General features: G+C 53.6%; 1 protein-coding gene across 1 annotated transcript; it reads right to left on the bottom strand.

Annotated features, from left to right (window-relative positions):
• Positions 1-266: 266 nt before the first annotated feature.
• On the bottom strand, positions 267-20,937 carry SNRNP200 (small nuclear ribonucleoprotein U5 subunit 200). The gene is made up of 45 exons (XM_075736847.1): positions 20,789-20,937; positions 20,172-20,335; positions 19,573-19,744; positions 19,305-19,497; positions 19,038-19,093; positions 17,748-17,846; positions 17,219-17,371; positions 16,715-16,814; positions 16,391-16,527; positions 15,623-15,706; positions 15,231-15,404; positions 13,626-13,763; positions 13,327-13,482; positions 12,801-12,971; positions 12,356-12,549; positions 11,611-11,734; positions 11,199-11,348; positions 10,919-11,029; positions 10,219-10,350; positions 9,692-9,880; positions 9,006-9,203; positions 8,384-8,536; positions 8,197-8,277; positions 7,888-7,971; positions 7,247-7,353; positions 6,920-7,038; positions 6,507-6,661; positions 6,185-6,374; positions 5,838-6,011; positions 5,077-5,237; positions 4,584-4,811; positions 4,109-4,300; positions 3,849-4,027; positions 3,503-3,654; positions 3,115-3,223; positions 2,800-2,908; positions 2,468-2,657; positions 2,176-2,340; positions 1,863-1,984; positions 1,605-1,748; positions 1,332-1,508; positions 1,082-1,242; positions 910-991; positions 728-820; positions 267-608 (listed from the first exon to the last, which is right to left on the bottom strand). Exons 1-45 carry the CDS (start codon positions 20,831-20,833, stop codon positions 465-467), a joined length of 6,411 nt encoding a protein of 2,136 aa, XP_075592962.1. The 5' UTR covers positions 20,834-20,937; the 3' UTR covers positions 267-464.
• Positions 20,938-22,745: the final 1,808 nt, after the last annotated feature.

The following is a 22,745-nucleotide window of genomic DNA, read 5'->3' as shown; positions in this document are numbered from 1 at the left end:
CAGGAGGACAGACCTGGGGGAGCAGGTTTTACACCGCTGGGGAAGCACAGCCCCAGGGGAAGCGTTTAGGTCTGGCTCCAGCAGGCTGGTGCTGGCATAATGCTCCTAGAACTGGCTAGCAAGCTAACTCTGCCTTAATTAGTTCTGCTAACGAAGTTTCTTGAGCCCCACAGTGAAGGCACAGAGCTGCTCGAGGCTGGGGTACACCTTGGCATCGCGCCTGGTTTTCCCATCCCCCTTTCCCCCCCGCAGCACAGAGGACAAGATGGGTCTCGAGATTTATTCTTGTCTAAAAACACTGTACATCAACATCTTAAAAAAAAAAATACCAAAACAACGAAAACCCAGGAAAATACACAGAAGCCACACAAAGGGAGGTGACACAAGCGCTACCGCAGCTGGGGTTTGGTGGCTGAATGACAGGGGGAACCTTGCCGGGATGTGCGGCCCCTCGGGGACCGTCGTTAGTCGGAGTCGCTGTCGCTTTCCGCCTCCTTCACGTCTACGCTGAACTTGTACTCCTGGTCGCAGCCCATGTAGGCGTCGCTCATGAAATACAGCGTGTAGTTGTGCGTCCCCGTGGCCGGAGCCACGAAATCCAACTTCACCTACGTAGCGAGGAAGAACTGGTGTTGGCATGGCGGCAGGGAGACCGGGCGCAGGCCTGGCTTAACCAAACCGTGTCCGTTTGGGTGCCCGGTGCCCCCCCAGCCTGGTCAACGCTCACCTTGGCTTTCTGCTGCAGCGTCAGCCGCTTGATGGAGATGAGGCTGTTGGATTTGGAGTCGCCGATCACCACCCACCAACCCTCCTCGCGTTTCTGCCGGAGAGGGAAGAGTTAATGGGCTGGGGGCGGTGGGGGACAATCCACCCGCCCCTCCCCAAAGCGTCACCAGGTTTGGCGTGTACCTGGGGGAAAAGGGGAGCGATGACCGGCCCGGTGACCTCCTCTTCACGCTCCAGCTGCACCAGCACCACCACAGGCCCCCCGCTGTGCCAAGAGAACCGAGACCGAGGGTCAGGGCGGCCCCCCGGTACCGGCGCAGTGCCGAGGGGGCCGCGCCACCGCTCCCTGCCTCACCTGCGGATGCTCTCCTTCTCCACCACCTCGTAGGAGAGCTCGATGTTGGGGTAACGGTTACAGAATCGAGCGACATCGGCGATCTGGGCGTCCGAGAGCTGCAGCAGGGCGTTCCGGTCCTCGTCCTCCATCTCCATGATGTCAAAGACGCTCTCCACCCCCTGCACGGAGGAAGTTTTCAGCCCTGCGCTTACCCGGGGCTCCTCGGTGGGCGAGGGCAGGACCACGGTGCTTCCTCCCCGAGCTTTACCTTGTCTGTGCAGCGTTTGATGTGCTCCGAGGTGAAGTGAGGCAGCTGCTTGAGGTAAGAATCCTTCGACCACATCGCCTGCGTCACCATCTGCGCCAGCTCCATGGCGGCCAGCGCGGGGCTGAGCCAGCCGTTGCTGGATAACACGTCCACGCAGGCCTGGATCAGCCGGATCGCCTGGATGCGAGGGATGGGGACAGGTCAGAAGGCAGTGACGCGACACAGCGACGCGGCGCAGGCAAGGCGGGCAGGTTCCCACCCGCCCCGTCGTACCTTGCTGAGGATTTCCTCGGTGTCCGACTGCAGCTCAGCGCTCAGCTGCATGCGCGACAGGTGAGCCTGCAGCAGGAGGTTGGTCTTGACGTGAGGATCGTTGAATTTAGGGTTGGTCAGCTTGTGGGGAACTTTTTGGGCCAGCTATGGGGAGAAATGATAAATCCATCAGTGGTGAAGAGGCGGGCAGCTTCCTTCCCCCCGACCCTGCAGGAAGCCACATTGCCCCCCCCAGCCCCACGCCGCGCTGCTGCTCACCTGCCGCAGCAGGTTGTCCTCATGGTGCCTGATGGGGATGTTCTCGTACTCGGCAGCGTTGGAGATGATTTCAATCAGCCCTCGCACCTTGGTCTTGGCGTTGAGGGACATGCTGAAGAGCTCTGGGGAGAGGGAAAACCGGACAGCATTAAACCCCATGGTACAAGAAGTGCCTTTAGGCAGAGAACACGCAGCCTCGTGCTCAAGGACAGAGTGTTACACACCCAACCTCACAGATGGCACCTTCTCTCCATCGCCCGCGGTGCAGAGAGGGGACAGAGAGCTGGAACGCCATTCCTGGCGGAGCCCTTACCGATGGTGGTGTAGTTGATGTAGTAATAGGCGGCGATCATCCCCAGGTTCAGAGGAGCCACGTCCATCTCGTCCTCGATGCTGATGCACTTGGACTGTTCCAGGTCACTGAGGGTCTGTTCCACCAGCTCGGAGAGGTGATCCGAGAGATGCCTGTGCGACACGCCTGCGGGTACGGCAGCGTTGTGACGGGGATCAGAAACTCCCCAGAGGGAGAAAAGCTGCTCCTGTGAAAGCAGAGCCCACGGGTCCCCCGATATCCTCCAACCCCGTACCCGGAGCCCTCCGCTCACCTTGCAGGTTGTAGTAGTTTGGATTCTGCGTCATCCTGCGATACAGGAATGTCCAAGTGAGGTAGTCCACCGCGTCCTGCTTGTTTTCAATGGTCTTGGTGACAATCTCGGCGTTGAAGTGATCGTGCATGCAGTGGTCCAAGTGCGACTCCACCGGCAGGGGCTCGTAGAGGAATTTCTTGAAGAAATCCTACAGCGGAAGGAGTAGAGGGAAGTGGTAAAATAAAGCCCAGCACCTCCAGGGCTCTGAGTGAGGGTTATACATCGGCCTGCCCAAAGCTGGGAGAAGAAATCCACACCCCAGGCAGGAGATAGACATTCACAGGCCCCACCTTCTTGGATCCCTGGCACATGATGACACAACGACCCTCGTCGTCCTGCAGCGGGCGGTTAGCATGACCCACCATCTGCAGCACGTCATAGATGGGGTAATCCACGTACCTGGGATGCGGAGAGAGAGAGTTAACGAAACTCCACGGAAAGCTAGCACCGCTCTCCCGTGGTTCCCAGCCTCTGCTTGGGCAGGGATGAAGGCTTTTGGGTTTAGGGCCTCGTTCCTCCATGCACAAGCACAGCCTGAACTAGCAGGGTGGACACCAAGGGTGGACGCAGCGGTTGTCTTGCCCGTGACACAACAACAGACTCACGCGTGGATCTTGCCGTTGTAGTACTGCGTGTCCATGATGATCACCAGGTGAGCGGAGATGTTCATACCCCAGCAGAGGCTGCGGGATGCAACCATCACCTGAACGGCACCTGGAAGGTGCAGCATGGGGAAGAGCAGTCAGCCCGTGGGCAGAGCATCTCTCTGCGTCGTGGAAATCGGGGAGGGGAGAAAGATTTGGGGGTTCTGCGCTCAAGCAGACAGGTCTCGTCATATAGGAAGGGCCAGGAAAGATGGTGATGCGGGAGGCAGAGAAGTGACAAGAGGCTTGGGCAAGCTGTTATCTCCAGTCCAAGGACTGCAGGGCACCGCCAAGCTCCGGGGAAAAGGTTTTACAGGTAGAAGGTGTGTCCCCGTCCCACCCCGCTCACCGGAGCTGAAAAGCTGCTCCACCACCCGCCGTTCCATGGCGGTCAGCCCCTCGTGCAGGTAGCCCACCCCGTTGACAAGCGTCTCCTTCAGAGTGTTGTCGTTCAGCTTGTCCAGGTACGGTACCAGATCCTTCTCTGCGCAGTGCAGGAACCTGCCGGAGACGGGGAGTAAAGAGACCGCTGCCAGGCCTGGCAAGCCTCTCCCTCCCTGATGTCATGACAGATGCCCGAGTGACATCTAACCAGATCATTCCCATCACTAGTTGTCCCTCAGCCCAGCAAAACAGCCAAAAAAACCTTACCCTTGCCTCTGTCAGAGGAAGGATGCAGGCCAGAGCACCGTTACCTTTGCCTCTGGACATCCGAGGCGCACGTGGTGAGGATGTTGATGGCTGTGAGCCGCGTTTGCTTGCGGGACGGGACGAAGACGATGACCGGCTTTTTGGGCGAGTGCTTCATGATGGCGTGGTAGACGGGTTTGGCCATGGAGAGCAGGCGAGTCTGCGTGTGGCTGATGTTGAAACCCTGCAGGGGAAGAGGAGCAGGCAGTGATGCCATCTGGAAACCAGGCAGAAGGGAAAGGAGATCAATTTGCCCGAACCCTACCTGAATGTGCAGTTCCAGGGGCACGGGGCGGACGTTGGGGTGGAAGTTGAAGGTGGAAGTGGCGCTGCAGCCCAGCCAGTGAGCCACGTCCTTGGCGTTGGACAGGGACGAGCTCAGGGCCACGATACGGATTGGTCGCTCGATTTGGGAGGAGATGTAACGCATGCGGGAGCAGATGACCTCCAGCACCGGCTGCAGACGGGAGAGGGTGTGTTGTGGCAAGAACGGGAGGGGAAGCACTGTGCTTCTCCTGCCTGCGCTCCAGCCGCTTCAGCCCCAGCACCCTCACCCACGGAGACCCCAGGCAATACCGCTGCCGAGCTTCCCAAAGGATACAGCCCTCCCATCCCAGCCCATCCTGCAGGAAAAGCCGAGCCTACACCTGGTATTAGGAGTGAGCACCCATCCACGCCACAGTGGTTCTAGTACCGAGACCAACACGATGATGAGTGCCCTCCTCCCCTTGCAGACGCACCCCATTTTCACCCCCGATGAGATGCACTTCGTCCACGATGAAGAGGTTGACGTTCTGGACGTTCTTGCGCTGTTTCCAGCGTCGCGAGAGGATGTCCCATTTCTCTGGGGTGCTGATGATGATGTTCCCTTTGCCCAACAACTTCAGGTCGGTGCTGGTCTCTCCCGTCAGCAAAACCACCTTCTTATTGAGACGCTCTTGGAACTTTTCGTACCAGTCCAAGAAGACCTGCCAAAAACACAAGGGATGCTGTTGTCAACGTCAAATTAGAACAAATCCTACCAAATCCTTGGAGACACACACCGACATCAGCATGTCGGTAGTGGGACAGTGTCTCTTTGCTCCCAGACAGACCACAATTAATCAAAAGACTCTGGAGTCATCCTGAGGGATTTGACAGCAAAGAAGGGACGAGGAAAAGTGAAACAGGGGATGAGGAAGCAAATCTAAGCCGGGGTAAGGCTCTGGTTCCCCCCCAGGATGCCGGGCGTACCTGCTCTGCCAGGGCCTCCATGGGAGTGATGTACACGCAGCGTCCCTCCGAGTTCTGGAGCAACATCCTCAGGATGGCGAATTCAGCACAAATGGTCTTTCCACTTCCCGTGGGGGCACCCACGAACACGTTGTCATCGCTGTTATACACCGTGTTAAACACTGGGGACAGATGGACAACGCAGAAGAGGGCGGTTTAGCAAAAACTCCATGGATTTCTATCAAAGCTCTAGAAACAGGCAAGGAAAACACAGCCTGGACCCAGCCCACACAAGGAGGAGCTAGAGAAAAGGCTGATTAAGAGTTTTAGCTCAGGATCCAGCGAGGAAAACAGGCTCTAGTCTGTCACAGTAGCTCCTAAGTGTTAATCCCCTACTCTGGCTAAGCCCAGGCAGAGAAACATGGACAGGGCAGCTTTGGTTCGCTCGTAAATCCATCCCTACAAGCAGCACAGATGAAAAGTTTGGGGCCACCCGGCTCTGTGAACCTGAGGAGCAAACCTGTTGCTGCCAGATAGACCTGGGACTGGCTGCTGGATGCACTTGAGGAACGTATCAAAGACTTTCTGGCCCATGGAGAAAGATTTCAAGCCATCAAACCTCTATGGCTCAGGGAAGTAGAGGGGATACACTATTTGCTACAGAAGTTCCTCATGTTACATGAATAAACCCCACAAAGTCAAGGCTACGGGACTGTGAATACCAAAAGGGTCAGGGCTCGCCGAGAGGCAGTTTGGAGGAGGTGAGCTGAGGCAATACCCACCCTGAGTCTGGATAGGGTTGAAAAATGGGAATTTGTCCTGGTAGAGGCTCTCGAAGGCACTGTTTCGCAGAGCCGACACAGGCAGCGGCTGCAGATCCAGCAGCTCGGTGGGAGGAGGGTACTTCTCAGGGAGGATCAGGTGGCGGAAGGAAACAGGCAGCTGGGTCTCACAGGCTGTCAGAGACAGGAAAATAACATTTTCATCTCTGAAAGCATTCCAATGGTTTCATCCCCAAGCTTCCTCTGCCAACAGGATCCCCAGCACAGCACCAGGAGAAGGCCCGAGCTATTCCCCAGGGAGAACCGCTGCTGTGTAACCAAGGTGCCCCTGGCAGAACGAGACTTACAGAGCCAGCGGTCAGAGACCACCCGGATGAAGTACTGCGGGGGCAGCGGCTCAAACACGGGCACGAAGAAGGTGACAAGGTGCTCGTCCTGCGCGTACTTGGCTTTCAGCAGGAAATACTCGTGGTGCAGGATCACTTCGCTGTCCACATCCTCCACCAGGATCCAGAAAGCTTCAGACGAACCGTGTACCTGAGAGAAGGCAGCCGTTAACCTTCGTATCAGAGCCCAGGAGCCAAACACCAGCCCTCCCAACAGCAATCCTGCCCTAAAAGTGCCCTCCACGGGGTATTTAGCCTGCTGATATTTAGCTGCACAGCTCACCTTTTCATCCCACTGGAAGTCAGGGGCAATGGTGAGCTCTACTTTCAGGGTAGAGCGGGTAATAGGCTGCAAGTGGACCGAGAGTTCCAGTTTTGGAAACAGATGAACGTATTTGTGGATTGTCTTACCCATCTTGGGCATGCGGATCAGTTCCCCTGCAACAGAAAGGCACTGTCGTCAGGACAGATGGACAACAGGGTGACCAACAGCTTCCCAAGTGAACAGGATCGATGTCGGCAACCCAAGCTGGGAGGTGTCAGGGCAAAGCCTCTGCCCTCCTCAGGCTGTACTCGCACCAGCTCTGCCCCTTCAGTCAGACAGCAACAAGCCCCCCAGTTTCTGGGTCAAAACACGGCGGAGGAGAACAAAGCGGCAGACACCTCTCCCTGCTGTGTTTGCCCACATCTCCGTACCGATTTCGTTATGGTTCAAGTCGTAGAGTCGCTCAAATGGGAAATTCTTCTTCTCGATTTTCTTCACCACTTCTTCAGGCAGTTTCTTGAACTGACGCAAAGGGCACATGGACTGCCACCTGCGAGGACACCGCGGGGTGAGACAAGTAAAGAAATGCCAGACAAAGCCTTCAGAGCACCGAGGTTCCCCATGCCGCCAAAGCCCAGCCCCAAAGGCAGCTCCTTTACACCCCAAGTCTCCTTCCCAAACTCTGCAGACCTAGCCAGGCTACGCTGAAGAATCTCATCCAGCCTGCAATCGGAAAATACCTCCCAGATCTCACTTACATCCGTTTGTCAATCATCTTGCAGAGGTTAAGGGTCTTGTCGGTGAGCTGGGCCCAGCCACGGTTCAGGACGATCTCGAAGATGGCACGCATCAGCCGCCCAGCAGACTGGGGGAACAGAGAGCAGCTCTGAGCTTGGTTGCAATCATCACATTTAGCTTTTCCTTCTTTTCCACCCACATTCCTGCCCAGCCTCATTGTAACAGAATGATTTGGTCCACTAGCCCAGGTTGCCCAAAGCCCCATCTGACCTGACTTTAAACTCTTCCAGGGATGGGGCATCCACAGCTTCTCTGGGCAACCTGTGCCAGTGCCTCACCACCCTCAGAGAGAAGATGGTGGAGCAATTACTTGATTCCCAGCCTTGGGAACTCGGCCTCTGGGGTAGAAGAATAAGGCTACACTATAATCCTCTAGTGCCAAATTATTTTGATAACAAATTGGAGACTCCAGTGAAGATCTAATTCGTGTCCTGATAGGGATTAGAACTTCTCACCGCTCGCAGCTCGAGTTATTTTCAAAGCCATTTATGACCACAAACTACATTGCTGAGGTGCTAATAGTTGTCTGAGACTGAGACACAGCTGGACTGCACACAGCTAAATTGAGATGGAGAGGCCCCAGCCGCGTTTCCTCACTCACCTGGGTAACGTACACCATGTCTGCCATAAGAGCAAACCCTTCCAGCTTCAGCTGGGAGATGAAGGCCTGGAGGAGCACGTTGATCTGTGGAAGCAGAGCAGAGAGGTTCTCAGTGCCCGATTCTGGCGAATCAACAGGGACAGACGTGATCAACGGGGACCGACTGTCCTTCGCCACAGGACGGCACACTCAACCAGAGACAAGGAATCCCCCCACAGAGCGGCATTTGCCATGACAGCTCTCCCCCGAGGATCACTGCACCCCTCCAGACAGGGGGACGTCCCCTCGAGGGGGGCAGGCAGGGCTCACCTTGGCACTGGGCTCCTCTATGCTCTCCTTCACCGGGATGGGAACACGCTCCAGCAACTTCTGAAGCTCGAGCTTCTCTTCCTGCAGAAAGCCAAGGCAGGAGAGATGAGAACAGTCTCACAGGGCGACCTCCGCATCTTCCCCCGTAGCATCAAGCCCCGTCTTGCTCAGGTGTCTGGCTCCATACCTCCCTCACGGTGATGTTCCTGAACTCCGAGGACAGCGAGAAGACCCGAAACAGCTCAATTTCACTCAGGGTAGGTTTCAGGAGCTGATTGTAAGTTTGCATCGTCTCGTTGGTGATGTAGTAGTGGCTGGCGATGCGACCCAGCTCTGTCACCTGCCACAAGGACAACAGCCAGCGTGAAGCAGCAGAACGACACCCGAGTGTTCATGGCGCAGATGGAAGATGCGGAGCAGGAACTAGGCTGCAGCAGGGGAGACATCTCCAGACAAACTAAGCATAAACTCTCAGGCTACAGATCACCTGGGAAAGCTGCTTTACCTGGCACACAATTCCATACATCACTGCCTCCCCTTTCTCACCTCACTGCCTCTGAAGCAATCAAGATCCAACAGGAATGTAAATTTGCTTCGGAGGCAGCAGCAAACACACAACAGCGTCAGACTGAGGCTCAGGTTTTACACCAGCGCTCTCTATGCCAGCAAACAGACGCGTAAAACAGCAGCTCTGAATGACGCAGCACCCCCTGGGACCCGTATTTCATCAGCAAGATGCCTCTTGCATCCTTTCTCTCTGCCAGAGGATGCTCCCACCCAGCTCCGCTCGGTCCCAGGGCCTGTCTCACCTGGAAGTTCCCCGTCTTCTTGTCGTACTTCACCAGGTTGTTCTTGTCCAACATGAGGGCCGCTGTGTGAACCAGATCCAGGCGGCGCTGGTCCAGCAGCGGATCTCCCTTCAGATCGTCGTGGGATATCCCGTAGAGAGTGGGGGAGCGCAGCATTCGGATGTACAGGTAGGTATAGCCCAGCCAATTCACCGCATCCTGAGGAAACATCAAATGCTGTCAGGGCCGATGAACGCACCTCCTCGGCAAGCAAGGGCGACGTTCTGGCTCAGAGCTCCCAGCGCTCGTGTGGGACACAGCAGGCTGAGCCCAGCTGAATTCTGCCGGGTCAGTGTTAAACCCGAGTTCTCCGGTACCAGAAAAATATTAAGCAATTAAAACCCAAAAACCCCCACCCTCCACATGCTGACTTTTCCCCGGTGCGCTTCTCCATGTGGAGAACTCTGCTCTGAATTACAGAAGCCTGACACACCAGCCGGCCTGACAGGCTGCGAGTTCTCCTGGCTGCCCTTCCAGATCTTTAAAATTTGCTCCCCAGGCACTGGAAGTTGCAAATTTCTTTACTCCCCTACAATGACGGCATCCTTCCCCAACATGGATCATCCTTTGGCCCCTGCAATTCCCACCAGTTCTCTGCGTGCAACAGAGGGCACGCGTACATGGGGAAGGCAAAGATTCGCACTCGCCTTTGCGTTCTGGACGTTGCCGAGCACGGTCTCTGCATTCAGCATGTCTGGGAGCTTCGACACCATCTGACTTTCAATGGGGAGCTGCTGGTTGAGCAGGGACAGGTAATACTGCAGCTCACCGTGGGATGTGATGAGAATCCCCTCTCCTTTGGTATCATACTGAGGCCTCCCAGCACGCCCCAGCATCTAGAAAATGGAAGGTGAGGTCAGCAAAACCTAAATAAAAAGCTTTTGGCTTGGCAAAACGCTGCCGTGTCCTGGGGCTTTACTGCCAGATTGCTGGCAGGAGACACATAGAAATCTCTCAGATGTGTCTGGGCAAGATACTGGGAGAGGAACCATTTGTCCTCTTCTCCTACTGATCTGCTTCTCCTCTGCCCTCACAGCAGGGCTGCTCCCAGAACAGGAGAGAACAGGGAGCAACTGCACTGAGAAAATACAAAAGCAGACCTCAAACATGCCTCAGTGGGAAAGGAAAAATCCTGCCCCGGGTCCCGGCAGCGTATCTGTTACCAGAACTTCACCTGTAGGATGTCCAGAGCGCCCAGCTCAGTCCAGCGCCCCTTCTCAGGGCTGTACACCTGCGTCCCCTTGATGATGACGGTGTGAGCAGGGAGGTTCACGCCCCAGGCCAGTGTAGCTGTGGAGACCAGCACCTGCAGGGGCAAAACAGCAATCAAAGCCAGGCAGAAGCCTCTCCCTAGGGGGAAAAAAAAGGGTCTAAAATGCTGGTCCTGACATTAGAGACACACACAAGAGACAGAGAATGAGAACTGTGACTGTCTCGACAGCTCAGCAGAGGAAGGTCAGATAAACAGCAAGATCTTCACCCAAATTTCCCAGCTCACTGCACGACTCCAAGAAAATCCTTTGCCTTCCATTTGTAACGCAGCCAGGGAATTGTTTGGATGAGGTTTTGCCAAAGTGGCAACTGCAGAGGACGCAGCCCGCTCTGGGACAGACTTCTGGCTTTAAACACTCAGCTAGGCCTAGGGGAGAAGTTCTCGACCTCTCTGCTCCTGGCCATATGCTTTCAGTTGCTATTCTTTAGGTGAAAAATCAAGACCGTCTGCCTTCACCAGACACCAGCTTCAGTAGAGTGGGACGTGGGTTGGCTACGCTCGATCCTCTTGGTTTTGCCCAAAAGAAAACATGGCTCAAGCAGTGTTCGTGAAGTACCTACCCCAAACAAACATACAATTCCTCCTGATAAGTGAGGCTCACCTGGATGTGCTTGTCAGCAAACAGATCCTCCACCAGCGTCCGGTCCACTCGCGTCATCCCAGCGTGGTGAATGGCGAAGCCGTAAGGAAGGAGGTCCTTCAGCTCCAGGTTCTGCAGCAGAAACACAAACCAGCTCTAGGTTTTTCTACCCAAGCAGAGTAACACCAGGAAGAAAAGAAACACGGATCCTAGAGGAAAGGCTGGACAACTGCATCAAATTGGCAGCATCTTTGTAGCTGCGCTCCTGGCTCGTGCTGCGTCCGAACAGCCGAGCAGTTACCTTGCACTGCTCAGCTTCCGTCCTCAGGACCTCGGTGGAGGCTGAGCCCTCCCGCAAGAAGAGGCCCAGGGTATCTTTCTCCAGGCACATATCCCTGATGGCCCGGGCGGTTTTCCCAGTCTCCTTCCTGGAGTGAACAAATACCAGCACCTGTTAAAACAAGCAGACGGTACCGTTGCTGAGAGAGGAATCACAAAAAAACTCCCTCATCCTAAAGGGACAGGTCATGCGTTAATCAGACAGCTGGCAGAGAGACAAAATCTGTCTTCCTCTCTCAGCTGCCATCGACCATCCAAATCCACCCTCTTCTCCACCGCAGCGTTTCTGCAGCGACACACCTCGAAAGGGTCTCACCAGCAACAGACAAACACCAGGATTGAGTGTGTCAAGCCCAATAAAATAAATATCAAACCTGGTTCTTTCCAGCATGCTCCATAATCTTCTCATAAACAATCTCATTCATTATCTGGAAGCGTTTGATTGCTTTCTTCTCTGTAATCCCCACATAAGTCTGCTCTAGGGGCACTGGTCGGAAGCTGTAAGGAAAAAAACCCCCAAGTCCATAAAAGAGCAGAAGAATGGAGAAACCTTGATACAAAGGTCCTGTCAAAAGACATCTTGTATTTTGTGCTACCGAGTTCAATCGCTTCCTTTGTGCCTCAATTTACTCAGAGATTTGATGGCTCCAGTTCTGCTCAGTTAGATTAAACAGTGAGGAAACAGTCATACGTATTCCCATTTCCTGGAATTTGCTACACGCACACTCAGGGAGCAAAAATGGTGTTTCAGCAGCTACCAAAATCCTGGTTTAGGCTTCCTTCAACCAGCTGATACAGCACGCAGGTACAGCAGAGTTTATCTGCCTTCTCTAAAGCATCTTCTTGCAAATATGACACGGCAGGAAGGCTGGCACACATTTTGAGGCTGTATTTAACTGCTCTAGTCCTGAATGTGCATTTACCAGCACATGTAAGAGTAAATAAATGTATATTGAGAGTAGGCTGAAGGTCTGGTGAGACCCTGGCACCGTCTGACAGATAAAAACCTGTCTTTTTTAAGGAAAAGGCAGGTCTTTTAAAAGAAAGACAGGTCTTTCCCAGCTCTCAAGAGCCACCCACCAGCTGATCAGAAAGACCTCCCCAAGCTTTCCATGGTACCTGTTATCGAAATAGAACAAGCCCTTGGCCGGGTCCACTCGCAGGAATGTAGCCACGTCCTCATAGTTGGGGAGGGTGGCACTCAAGCCAACAAGCCTCACGTCCTCCTGAGTCATCTCGATGTTGCGGATGGCTCTGGCCACCAAAGACTCCAGGACAGGCCCTCGGTCATCGTGCAGTAGATGGATCTCATCCTAAAGAGAGGAAACAGAAACAAACTGGCTCCATTTACCCATTTTTGGTTTAGTTTCTTAACAGACCTGCTCACACAGACTGAGACACACTCATCCCACAGCTGAAAACCCGAGTCTCTCCACAACCAAGCACCAGAGACATCTTCAACCGCTAATGCACGTTCAGAAACCGCAACGCTGCTGAAAGACCCGGCGCCCGTCCTCACCCCTCTCCTCCTCGCCAGGGTTTTGCAGGCACCGGTGCTACTCACCAGGATGACCAGTCGCACCAACTGGGTGTAGGTACGTTCTCCTCCCTTGCGGGTGATGATGTCCCACTTCTCCGGGGTGCAGACGATGATCTGGGTAGCGCTGATTTCCTCCTTGCACAGCTGGTGATCTCCAGTCAGCTCAGCCACGTTGATGCCGTAAGTCGCCAGGCGCTAGGAGGAAGCCCACAGGCCGTTAAGCTGGATAAAAATGTGTGTTCCCCGTTGCAGACATAGAGCAGCACAGCCCTGAGACACTCACAGACAAGCTTCATACTTGTCCCGCTACAGCGCTGCAAGAAACGCGTGGATTTCATGGCCCACGCTGACATCCAAAGCCCGTATCGATACGCAGAACCCAGAGAGTGCAGACCAAAGATTAAAGGCACAACCCAAACCCATCCTCTCCCGACAAGCTTCTGCCACAGCTTATATCCTTCTGTAAGCATAATAGAAGGAAACCACTGCAATAAAGCTCATCTTCCCCAACCTATGGTTCAAGCAGGGCCAGGACCAAACCTCTCCTTACCTTCCCGAAGCTGCCCACCATCTCCTGCACCAAGGACCTCATGGGCGCGATGTAGATAATCTTGAAATCGTCCACGTTGATGGTTCCGTCGATATTAATGTGTTTCCCTATCTCTCGCAACATGCACATGAGCGCCACGTTTGTCTTTCCAGCACCCTAGAATGCAAGGAAAACCAGTCCCATCAAATTCCTGGCTCCTCCAGAACAAAGTTTTGCCCGCAGCAGCCAGTTTTTTCTGCCCAAACAGATCACCTCCCTGAATTCCCCATCGCAGAAGACCTGAATATTGGGATCCTTACCGTGGGAGCACACAGCAGCAAGTTCTCATCCGACTCCAGCGCAGCACGATAGAGTTTGCTCTGAATACGGTTCAATGTTTTAAACCCCTCGAATCCAGCCTGGGCGTATTTGGGCAACTTTTCCACAGAAACTAATTGCTGAAAAGGGAATAGATCAAGTTCAATGCCTTTGCTTCAGCACCTTGCAGGCTGCAGGGCATATGTGAGATCTCAGAGAGATCTCACATATGGAGAGGAGCAGGGTCACGTTGTCTCCAGATGGCCAGAAAAGAAGTCCCGTGCCCAGGGATTGTGGAGCAGGTTAGGAAGAGATCAAACGAGCTGGCCCGTGTGCTCCAAAGAGTACAAGTCATTGTTGGCTACACCATCAGAAAAGCAAATCCCCACCATGTTCTCATGATGGGACGGATCAGACCACATTTCTGCCACCAGCGCTGATCAAAAGAGGCAATTTATCAGAAGGAATGCCACGAAGCAGCCAGATCTCTGGCCCACACTGCACATCGTAGCAAGGAGGGAGCAAAAGCAGAGCCGAGGGCTCAGCAAAGCAGCTGAATGGGGCAGGGGAGCCCTGAGATAGAAACCACCAGCACAGGATACACACTCCAGAAATGAGAAACTAGAAATCAGGAACCTTCTTCAGCCACAGAAAATCTCTTAGCTTAAAATAACGATTCTTCAAGAAATCTGAGAGGGTGTCACAGCCACATCAAAGCATGTGGGGTCCCAGAAAGTATCTGTCACGAGATCAGCAACAACTCATAGTCACAGAAGGGTTTGGGTTGGAAGGGACCTTTAAAGGTCCAACTGCCGCCACCATGAGCACGGACACCCTCCACTAGCCCAGGTTGCCCAAAGCCCCATCCAACCTGGCCTTGAACACTGCCAGGGAGCCAGGGGCAGCCACAGCTTCTCTGGGCACCCTGTGCCAGGGCCTCAGCACCCTCACAGGGAAGAAGTTCTTCCTAATATGCAATCTAAACCTCCCCTCCTGCAGCTTCAGGCCATTCCCCTTGGCCTGTCCCTCCCTGCCCTTGTCACCAGCCCCTCTCCAGCTCTCCCGGAGCCCCTGCAGGGACTGGAAGGGGCTCTAAGGTCTCCCCGCAGCCTTCTCTTCTCCAACAACCCCAACTCTCTCAGCCTGTCTCCATAGCAGAGGTGCTCCAGCCCTCGGATCATCTCCGTGGCCTCCTCTGGACTCACTCCAACAGCTCCATGTCCTTCTTGTCCTGGGGACCCCCGAGCTGGACGCAGCACTGCGGGGAGGTCTCACCAGAGCAGAGGGGCAGAATCCCCTCCCTGGACCTGCTGGTCACATTGCTGGTGATGCAGCCCAGGACACGGGTGGCTTTCTGGGCTGCCAGCACACACTGACAGGTCATGTTGAGCTTCTTGTCCCCCAATACCCCCAAGCCCTTCTCCTCAGGGCTGCTCTCCATCCATTCTCTGCCCAGCCTGGAGTTGTGCTTGGGATTGCCCTGACCCATGCGCAGGACTTTGCCCTTGGCCTTGCTGAACCTCAGGCGGTTCGCACAGACCCACTTCTCGAGCTTGTCCAGGTCCCTGTGGACACATCCCTTCCCTCCAGTGTGTCAGGTCACCTACCTCTTCGGAGCCAAAAGGCTTTGGCTTCAGGGCAGGCACGTGCACCTCCTCATAGCCCTTGCGCTGTCTGCGGAAGGAGCCGTCAGGGAGCTGGCATCGCTTGTTGGCCATGAAGTGACTACCTTGGGCAAACACCAGATCCTCCAAGTCCAGCACCTGCCGCGGAGCCAGCGCCTGGAAACAGGAACGAAGAAGGGGAAGGGATTAGAGAACAACGCTCTCCTGCCATTTTCACCCCAGGACCGAAGGAAAAGCAACGGCATCCAACTGGCAAGTGCCTCTTTAGCACATCAGGGGCTTATTCTTGGTATCTTCCTGCCTGTGCCACTTGCCAAATACTCTTTTTGCACTTGTCAGAATGGCTAGGAACAGATAACTTCAAAGAGTTTTACCTCTCCTCCTTGGTCCAGATCCATGGTTTCCAAGTCAGTATCCATCCGGGACTGACGAACACGTTCCCGGCGAGAACGTTCCTCCTGTGCGAAGAGAGGAAGAATTCAGCCCCAGGGAAGAGCTGCTTTCGAGTACAGACATTTCATGTAACCAGAAATACTAAATTTTGACTGTAGAAACCAGTGTCCCTAAGGCTAGGGCATAAACCTGCCTTCCAGGAGAGCAGATGAAAGGAAACAAGAGACACAAACCCGCAGCGCCCCAGAAAAGCCCAGCCTGCTGCTGAATATGGTATTACTCCCCCAGAAAACAACCCCCAAATTGTCACAGAACTCCCGTTCTCCTAACTCTCTCTCTAATCCTGCGTGCCAAGAAACCTGTCGAATGTCACATTCCAACCCTAAGTAATCAGGAGCTGACTCGAGGTGACCAGGGTGTTTTATTGTGGCGAGGAGTCCCAGGATGCTGTTACAAGACAGTTAATGCCAGCGTAAAAATGCGAAACTTGCAGATATTGACATTTTCCTGCAAAAGCAGACATCTGAGCGACTCAAAAATAAGAACTGGTAAATATATTACCCTCTCAGCTGAGTCTGAGCCGCCGTCACCTAAGCAACATTTCCTACAGTTTCAAGATCCCAGCTGAATCAGCAGGCTCCTCTCTCACACACAGCAAACAAAACCCACAGCCCAATGACGACCGCAGACGGCAACAAGAGTCCCACGGTTTCTCCTCTTGTCCTGCCTGCGGTTCCCTCTAGCCTTACCCGGATGAGATCTTCCTTCTCTGTCTCGTGCAGCTGATACAAGAACTTCGACAGCTCAGGATCCGCTTCCATCTTCCCCATTATCCTTTCTTTTTCGGCTTCGCTTTGTGCACTGGCCAGCAAAGTGCAGTACAAGACTGAGGAAAGAAAATCAAGGGATGGCAGGACGGGTTAAGGGTTGAACCAAAAGAAGTGCGCAAATACCAAGGCCCAGGCTTCACAAAGCAACACCGATGGCAGCTAAAAAGCTTCAGGTTCTGCTAGAATCATGTCAGAACAGCAGGGAAACAATAAAGCAGAATGATTAAAGCGAACGCCACTCACTCATCATCCGGTGTTGCCGCAGGACTTTAATGAAGTCGAAGGTGTTAAAGCCCAGGAGCAGAACAAGCTGGTTCTCACATTCCCGGTCATCACTTGCAGTCTGGGAGGAGAAGAAACGAGGTATGAGCGGTTACCTCTGGGCCCCACAGAACAGGAATCCCATCCTGACTCCCCTTCTTTTCTGGAGAATCACAATGCCCAGCGCACACGGGCATCAGCACCGAAATAAACAGGGAAACAGACCCGACTTACAATGCTCTCCCAGCAAAACGCTGACAAAACCCCAATCGTCTTCCCCTTAGGAGATTTCTTTGTGAATTAAAACTAAGCCCAACCTAGCCCAGTGCTTATCTATCTTATTGGCAAACATGGCGCATCCATGATTGCATTTAACGGTTTAATTTGAAGAAACATAGATAATGAGTTGTTGGGGAAAATTCCAGTCTTCCAGACAGAGGGGATTTGTGAGACTGCTGCGATCCTGCGGATCAGGTGGCCACTGACCTTCAAAATCTCCAGCACTTCATCTGCTTTCTTCTGGGAAACAATGGCATCGTCATAGAAGCGGCTCAGCTGCCGCTGGAGCCAAAAGGCGTCGATGTCTCGAGGATGCAAATCCTTCTTCTTCGAACTCATCAGCTCACCGGATGCCACAAGCTTAAAAAAATCCCACAAAAACATTATTTTCCTGCGAGAGGAAAGCAGGGCCGTGACCTTTGTGTTGTGGAGCGAGGTTTGGGGCCCTCTTGACTCAGAGAACCAGCAGATGCAACTGTGCAGCTGCCAGACCTGTTAATTTTTTAAATGTTTATTTTAGCCTCCATCGAACAGCTTCGAGGCTCCTCTCCACCCACAAACGACCTTAACTCCATCCATAGACCAAGAGGATCCCCAACCCTCCTCCGGACGACCCCAAAACCACATTTCACGCGTTCCTCGTTGTGGTGGGTTGACCCTGGCTAAGGTGCCACCCCTGTAGCCCCCCCCGCTACCAAAAGCTTGCCACGCAAACCCAACACACTCGTCAACTCACATTGGCCGAGAGGGTGCAACGGACAACGGCTTCATCTCCCTCCATGTCATCATCAGACGCCTCGTCACGCACTTCGCCGTAAATATCCTCATCGCCTTCCTGTTGAAAGAGGATTTCCAGTCAGCGCGTTTTGCAAATATCAAAGAGATTATTTTCCTTGACCGAAGTTAAACATCTGGCAACTTGTTGCTGAGGGGAAACAGCCTCAGGATGAAACGTTATAGTTCAGTCTAATGGATACAGTCTCAACTCCAAGCATAAAGATTTACATACGTGGGTATAATTACTGTTAATGGCAATCACAAACATAAAGCTTCTGAATGTTGAGAGGAATTAGTCTCCCCAATCGCAAGTCAAAATATTAACAGGCAGAAGCTGTTTCCACTGGAATCATTTCCCAGTGTGGGCTGCTGACACTTAAATTATTTGGAAAGTAACAGGTTAAATCCGGAACAGTCTGTTTTACACTAACTGTCCTGGATAAAACGTACGCTTCTAAATCAAGACCTATACCATGAACACAGTGCAGGAAAGTCTAAGGATAAATACGTGAAATGAGAGTGTCAAAGCAACGAAGAGGACTTAGCCATACACTTTCTATTAATCTTTCCTTCACCGCTCTGAAAATCTCATCCACGATAGAGTTCTTTATATTTGTCTCTCTGCATGCTTCCAGGTACCAAAACCTTCCACTTATTGTAAATGTTGAAACAAAATTATCCTGCAATGGTAGTTCCTCAGAAACACGTTTTCAAAGCAGCGTGAATGTTTTCACTGTGACACGCATATTAACGTCACTAACATTTGGGCTTTCGCAGGAACAGAACGCCGCTGTTCAGGTAAAGGACCATGTGATAAAGATTATTTCTACTCTCTACACAGAGGTTTTGCCAGTGTCTCCTTCAACAATCTCATATTTCTCTCTCTTATTGTTCTCTCAGCCTCTTCCAAAGAGCAATCCCAGGGAGCATTTCCATGAAACACTTCCCACCGGTGCGTCTGAACGTTTCTCTTCTTCCCTATCTGCTAAGTTTCCCCACGAGATCTAAATATCACCATCTGTTTTCCATCGTACTGACTCACGATAAGCCTTGGATTAGCAGAATAATCAACAAATCCTCCCCAAACCAGGAAACAGCCTCTAAAATAATCTGGCTTCTCCTTCCCGACAGAGACATCCCAGCCCGAGTCAACGCCCGCTTCTCAACAGGACAGCTCCCTGCGGAGCGGCTCGGGGCGAAGGGACGGGGCAGAACCTCAGCTGCCACCCCGCAGCCTCTCATCTCCTACCTCCTCGTCGGACTCGAACTGCACGTTCACCCCATACGTCTCATCGATGTTGTCATCTGCAAGGGAAAAGGGAGTTAATTCACCCAAAAATCCGCACACAAAGTTCACAGATCCGCCCGCCTGTGCCTCTGTGCATCCGAAAGATGAAAAGAAAGTGGGTTTGGGGGCTTGAAAACTGTCCAAACGTGGAGGTTTTTGGCTTCTCTGTATGCAAACGCTACCCTGGAGCAAGGCTGGGTTTGGCCCCAGGACAGCGCCATCCCATACCCATGTTCTGGATTTCCTTGTCTCCGCCATAATCCGTGATCTTCTTCCCCAGGTTCACCAGCACGTGGTAGCGAGTATCATCGGTCTGTCCCAGCAGCAGATCGATCTCCTTCCTCCTCTCCTTATCGCGCAGCTTCTCGTTCTTCAGCACCGCCAGGACCTCGTCGGCGGCTCCGCAGAGGATGTCGCGTGGCTGCGAAAGGAATCACGTGTCACATGGGAGAAGAAATTTGTTCTGTGAAGGTTCCTGAGCCGTCCCTGTCCTCACCTGGTCCCCAAGAGCCGCCTGAATGAAGCTCAGCAACACTTCATAGGTCTCGCGGGTCTCCTTGGTTTTGGGTTTGTAGATGATGCCCACCATCTCATCGATGCCCTCGGAGAGCAGGGTGTAACCCTTCATCTTGTTGATGTCGTGTCTGTCCTCGTCACGCTTCCTTCTCCTGCAAAGAGGGACAGGGAGAACGCCCGGGTCAGCCCTGCGGCAGAGCCCTGCTCCCGCTACTTCCAGTACGGCTATTCTCTTTTACTTGAAAAATGAAAGAGGAAAAAAGAGATATTTTTTATTTTTTCACTTCAATTTTAGTTTCCTGACACGGAGCAAGCGACTCCAGAGGAAGAAAAGAACATTTCTGCATCTTCCAGGTTGGCGGTCCTCAGGCTGCAGCCCTGCGTTCGCACCACCAAAACGTTCCCCGCTACAAAACGTTCCCCAAACCGTTAAACTCCACCTCGTTTATAGCACTAAACCAAACCCGCCTTATCCAAAGACAGGACTAAAACAAAAAACAATTTCCTGGAGTGTTTTTCACACAAATAAGAGTCCCGAGCCGGGGGCCCTGCACCCCTCGACGATGTGCTCGTACTCACTTTGCTCGTCTCTCCTCCTGCATCTGGGGTTTGGTTCTCTGCGCCTTGTCCCCCATGCGCGTCCCCTCCAGCTTGCCCACCAAGGACAGGACCTCTCCCGTCGGCTCATCCCGCCGGGTCCGGTCGATCAGCGAGCGGTCGGCTTGGAGAACGAGGTTGGAGTTCTGGGAAATGAACCGGAGATGAGGGGGGGGCCGGGGAGGGGGTAACGCAGCCCCCGCCGTGCGGTCACCCCCATCCGGGACCCATAAACGCGGGTTTAGGATTTAAGCTGAGACTTAAACGTGGGTTTCGGTTTTAAGCTGGGACTAAACCACTCGGCGCCGTCCTTGGCGTTGTTTCGGCCGGGAGAACCGGCAGGCTCCTCGCCTGGATGCTCTGTTACCTCTCAATACCCGGAAAGTCCCTTTGTAAGGGGGAAAATGTCCCGAAAACAAACTACCAGAGGGGTTTAGGTCCCCAAATCCCCTCCCCTGGGCCCCGGTAAAGGGCCGTTACACCGGGCTCTCCTCAGGCAGGCCGCTACGGCGGGGAGAAGCGGGCCCGCCACAGCCCTGGGCTAAGGGGAGCGGAGGGGAGCGGAGGGCAGCGGGGCGGGGCGGGGAGGCCGCACTCACCGCCTTGTACTCGTACTGCAGGCTCCGCGCGGTCACGTCCGCCATGGCACCGCCGGGCCGCAGGCCGCGCACCGGGTCAGGCCGCGGAACGGCACTTCCGGGCCAAGCGGAAGTAAGTCCGGCCGGCGGTGCACCGCGACCCGGAAGCGCTTCCGGTAGGGCCGCCGGGCCTCTTCCTCGTGAGCGCGTTGGCCGGTGTTTGAGGTTTGAGGCCAGAAACACCTTTAACGGGTTGTTCTCCGTAACGGGCCGTGACGCGGATTCCAGTTGGAGATGACGTGACTGACGTAGCTGAGGTGGCGATGCCGGGCCCTGTCCCAGCAGCTGGATATCAAAATCGTTTTATCTCGCTTCCGTCTTCCCTCGGGAAGGTCGGGAGGAGGCCCGGCGGCGGTTAGCGTGCAATTCCCCGGCTGGAGGAGCTGCCGCAGGTTCGACGAGAGCGTCGAGTGAAAGGCGACAGGAGGAGTCAACGCTCCAGGCGTGCGCGCGTTGGCGCTTGAGCGGAACCGTTACCGCGCTAAACGGCGATGAAAACTTCCCAACGGGGAACGCAGCGTAGAAAGCCGGCCTTGGTTTAGTCAGCGCGGGGTGCGCGGGGGATCTCTCCTCCTAAGGCGCACGCCTAGCCTTAATCCCTTACACGTTTATACCCTTCGCTTACAAAATCATTGCAAGATTACATTGACATCACATAGTTACCTTACTGTGATGGGTTAAAAGTTTTCTCGCTTTGATTTAAAGCTGCGTGCTTAGAGAAATTCAAAGAGCATGCCCGGTGAGGGGTGGTCCTACCTCGAAGGCGGGTAGCTTGTAGAATGGAGGTGTGTTTTGGTATTAGAATTAGATTATAATGAGCAAAGTTCAGTGGAAGGACATGATTCTGACAGAAAATATTACTTGTACCCACTGCCAGCTATGTACTTTATCGTCCGTGTCAGGCTGGGGCTATACAGTGGGCATAATTGGCAGCCACAGATTGGTTAGCAACATCAAAGAAACGCAACCACCCAACCATCGCCACACCGTTCTGCTCAGAACGTTCCCTTCCCATGGCCATGGTTATCCATTCGGTTACAGAGCAGCAGGCCGTCCTTGGAACCCGCGAATGTGTTGAATTAGGAGGAGGTGTACTTAGAGAAGATGTAGCGAAGGAACCTCGAACAGAGGAACGCTTGTTAATGACAAGACGCACGTCCTTCGGAGCCAAAAGTCAGCGATATTCCTCTAATCGATGTCCCTAGAGTGAACCGTCTCATTCTAATACGGAAACCACACCTCCAGTGCTAACACCACCCCCTGCCAGATACAGACCCCTACTCACTGAACGTGCGCAGTGAATTGAGAAGGTACTGTCTTTAAATCGAAGCGAGCAAAGAGTTCACCAGCTATAGTTTGGAAGGTGTGCACAGCAGGCAGAACTGTGTAAATACAGGATGGAACTGTAACGGTGCGCCAGCTTTGTGGGAAACTGCCTAGCACCCATCTTTGCGCAAATAGGGAATAAGCAATATCGCGTCTCTGCGTGTCAGATCGGCTTACTGCACACCGGGCTAACGAACCCAATTAAAGGGACAACAAAAAGTTTTGCAAGTCGGTGGCCGTGGGTAAAAATCTCATAATCAAAACTGCGGGATTAGAATTTGTGACTATTTCCAGGGAATAAAAGAACAAAAAAAACGTTTTACAGAAATAGACCTTTAGTACGTAAAGCATTTCTTACAAAGCCTGTGAAGATAAAGATTTGTTACCTTGTCCTGTCAAGAACCGATCTGATGAGGTCCGAGCTACCCGAATGAAGCCAGCAATAAAATGCCACGAGCGAAGTCGGCAGATTTCAGGAAACAGCAGAACACGCGTTGTCAGCTGCTGGAAACGGGCAGTTCTCCAGCAATGCCAGCGTTCCCGTGCAGATGTCCATCCGCTGAGGTTCAGACACACGATCTCTTTACAGGTG

The sequence above is a fragment of the Balearica regulorum genome, chromosome 27 (genome assembly GCF_011004875.1).
Source record: "Balearica regulorum gibbericeps isolate bBalReg1 chromosome 27, bBalReg1.pri, whole genome shotgun sequence".
In the NCBI taxonomy this organism is placed as follows: domain Eukaryota; kingdom Metazoa; phylum Chordata; class Aves; order Gruiformes; family Gruidae; genus Balearica; species Balearica regulorum.
This window is presented reverse-complemented; position numbering and strand designations above follow the sequence as displayed.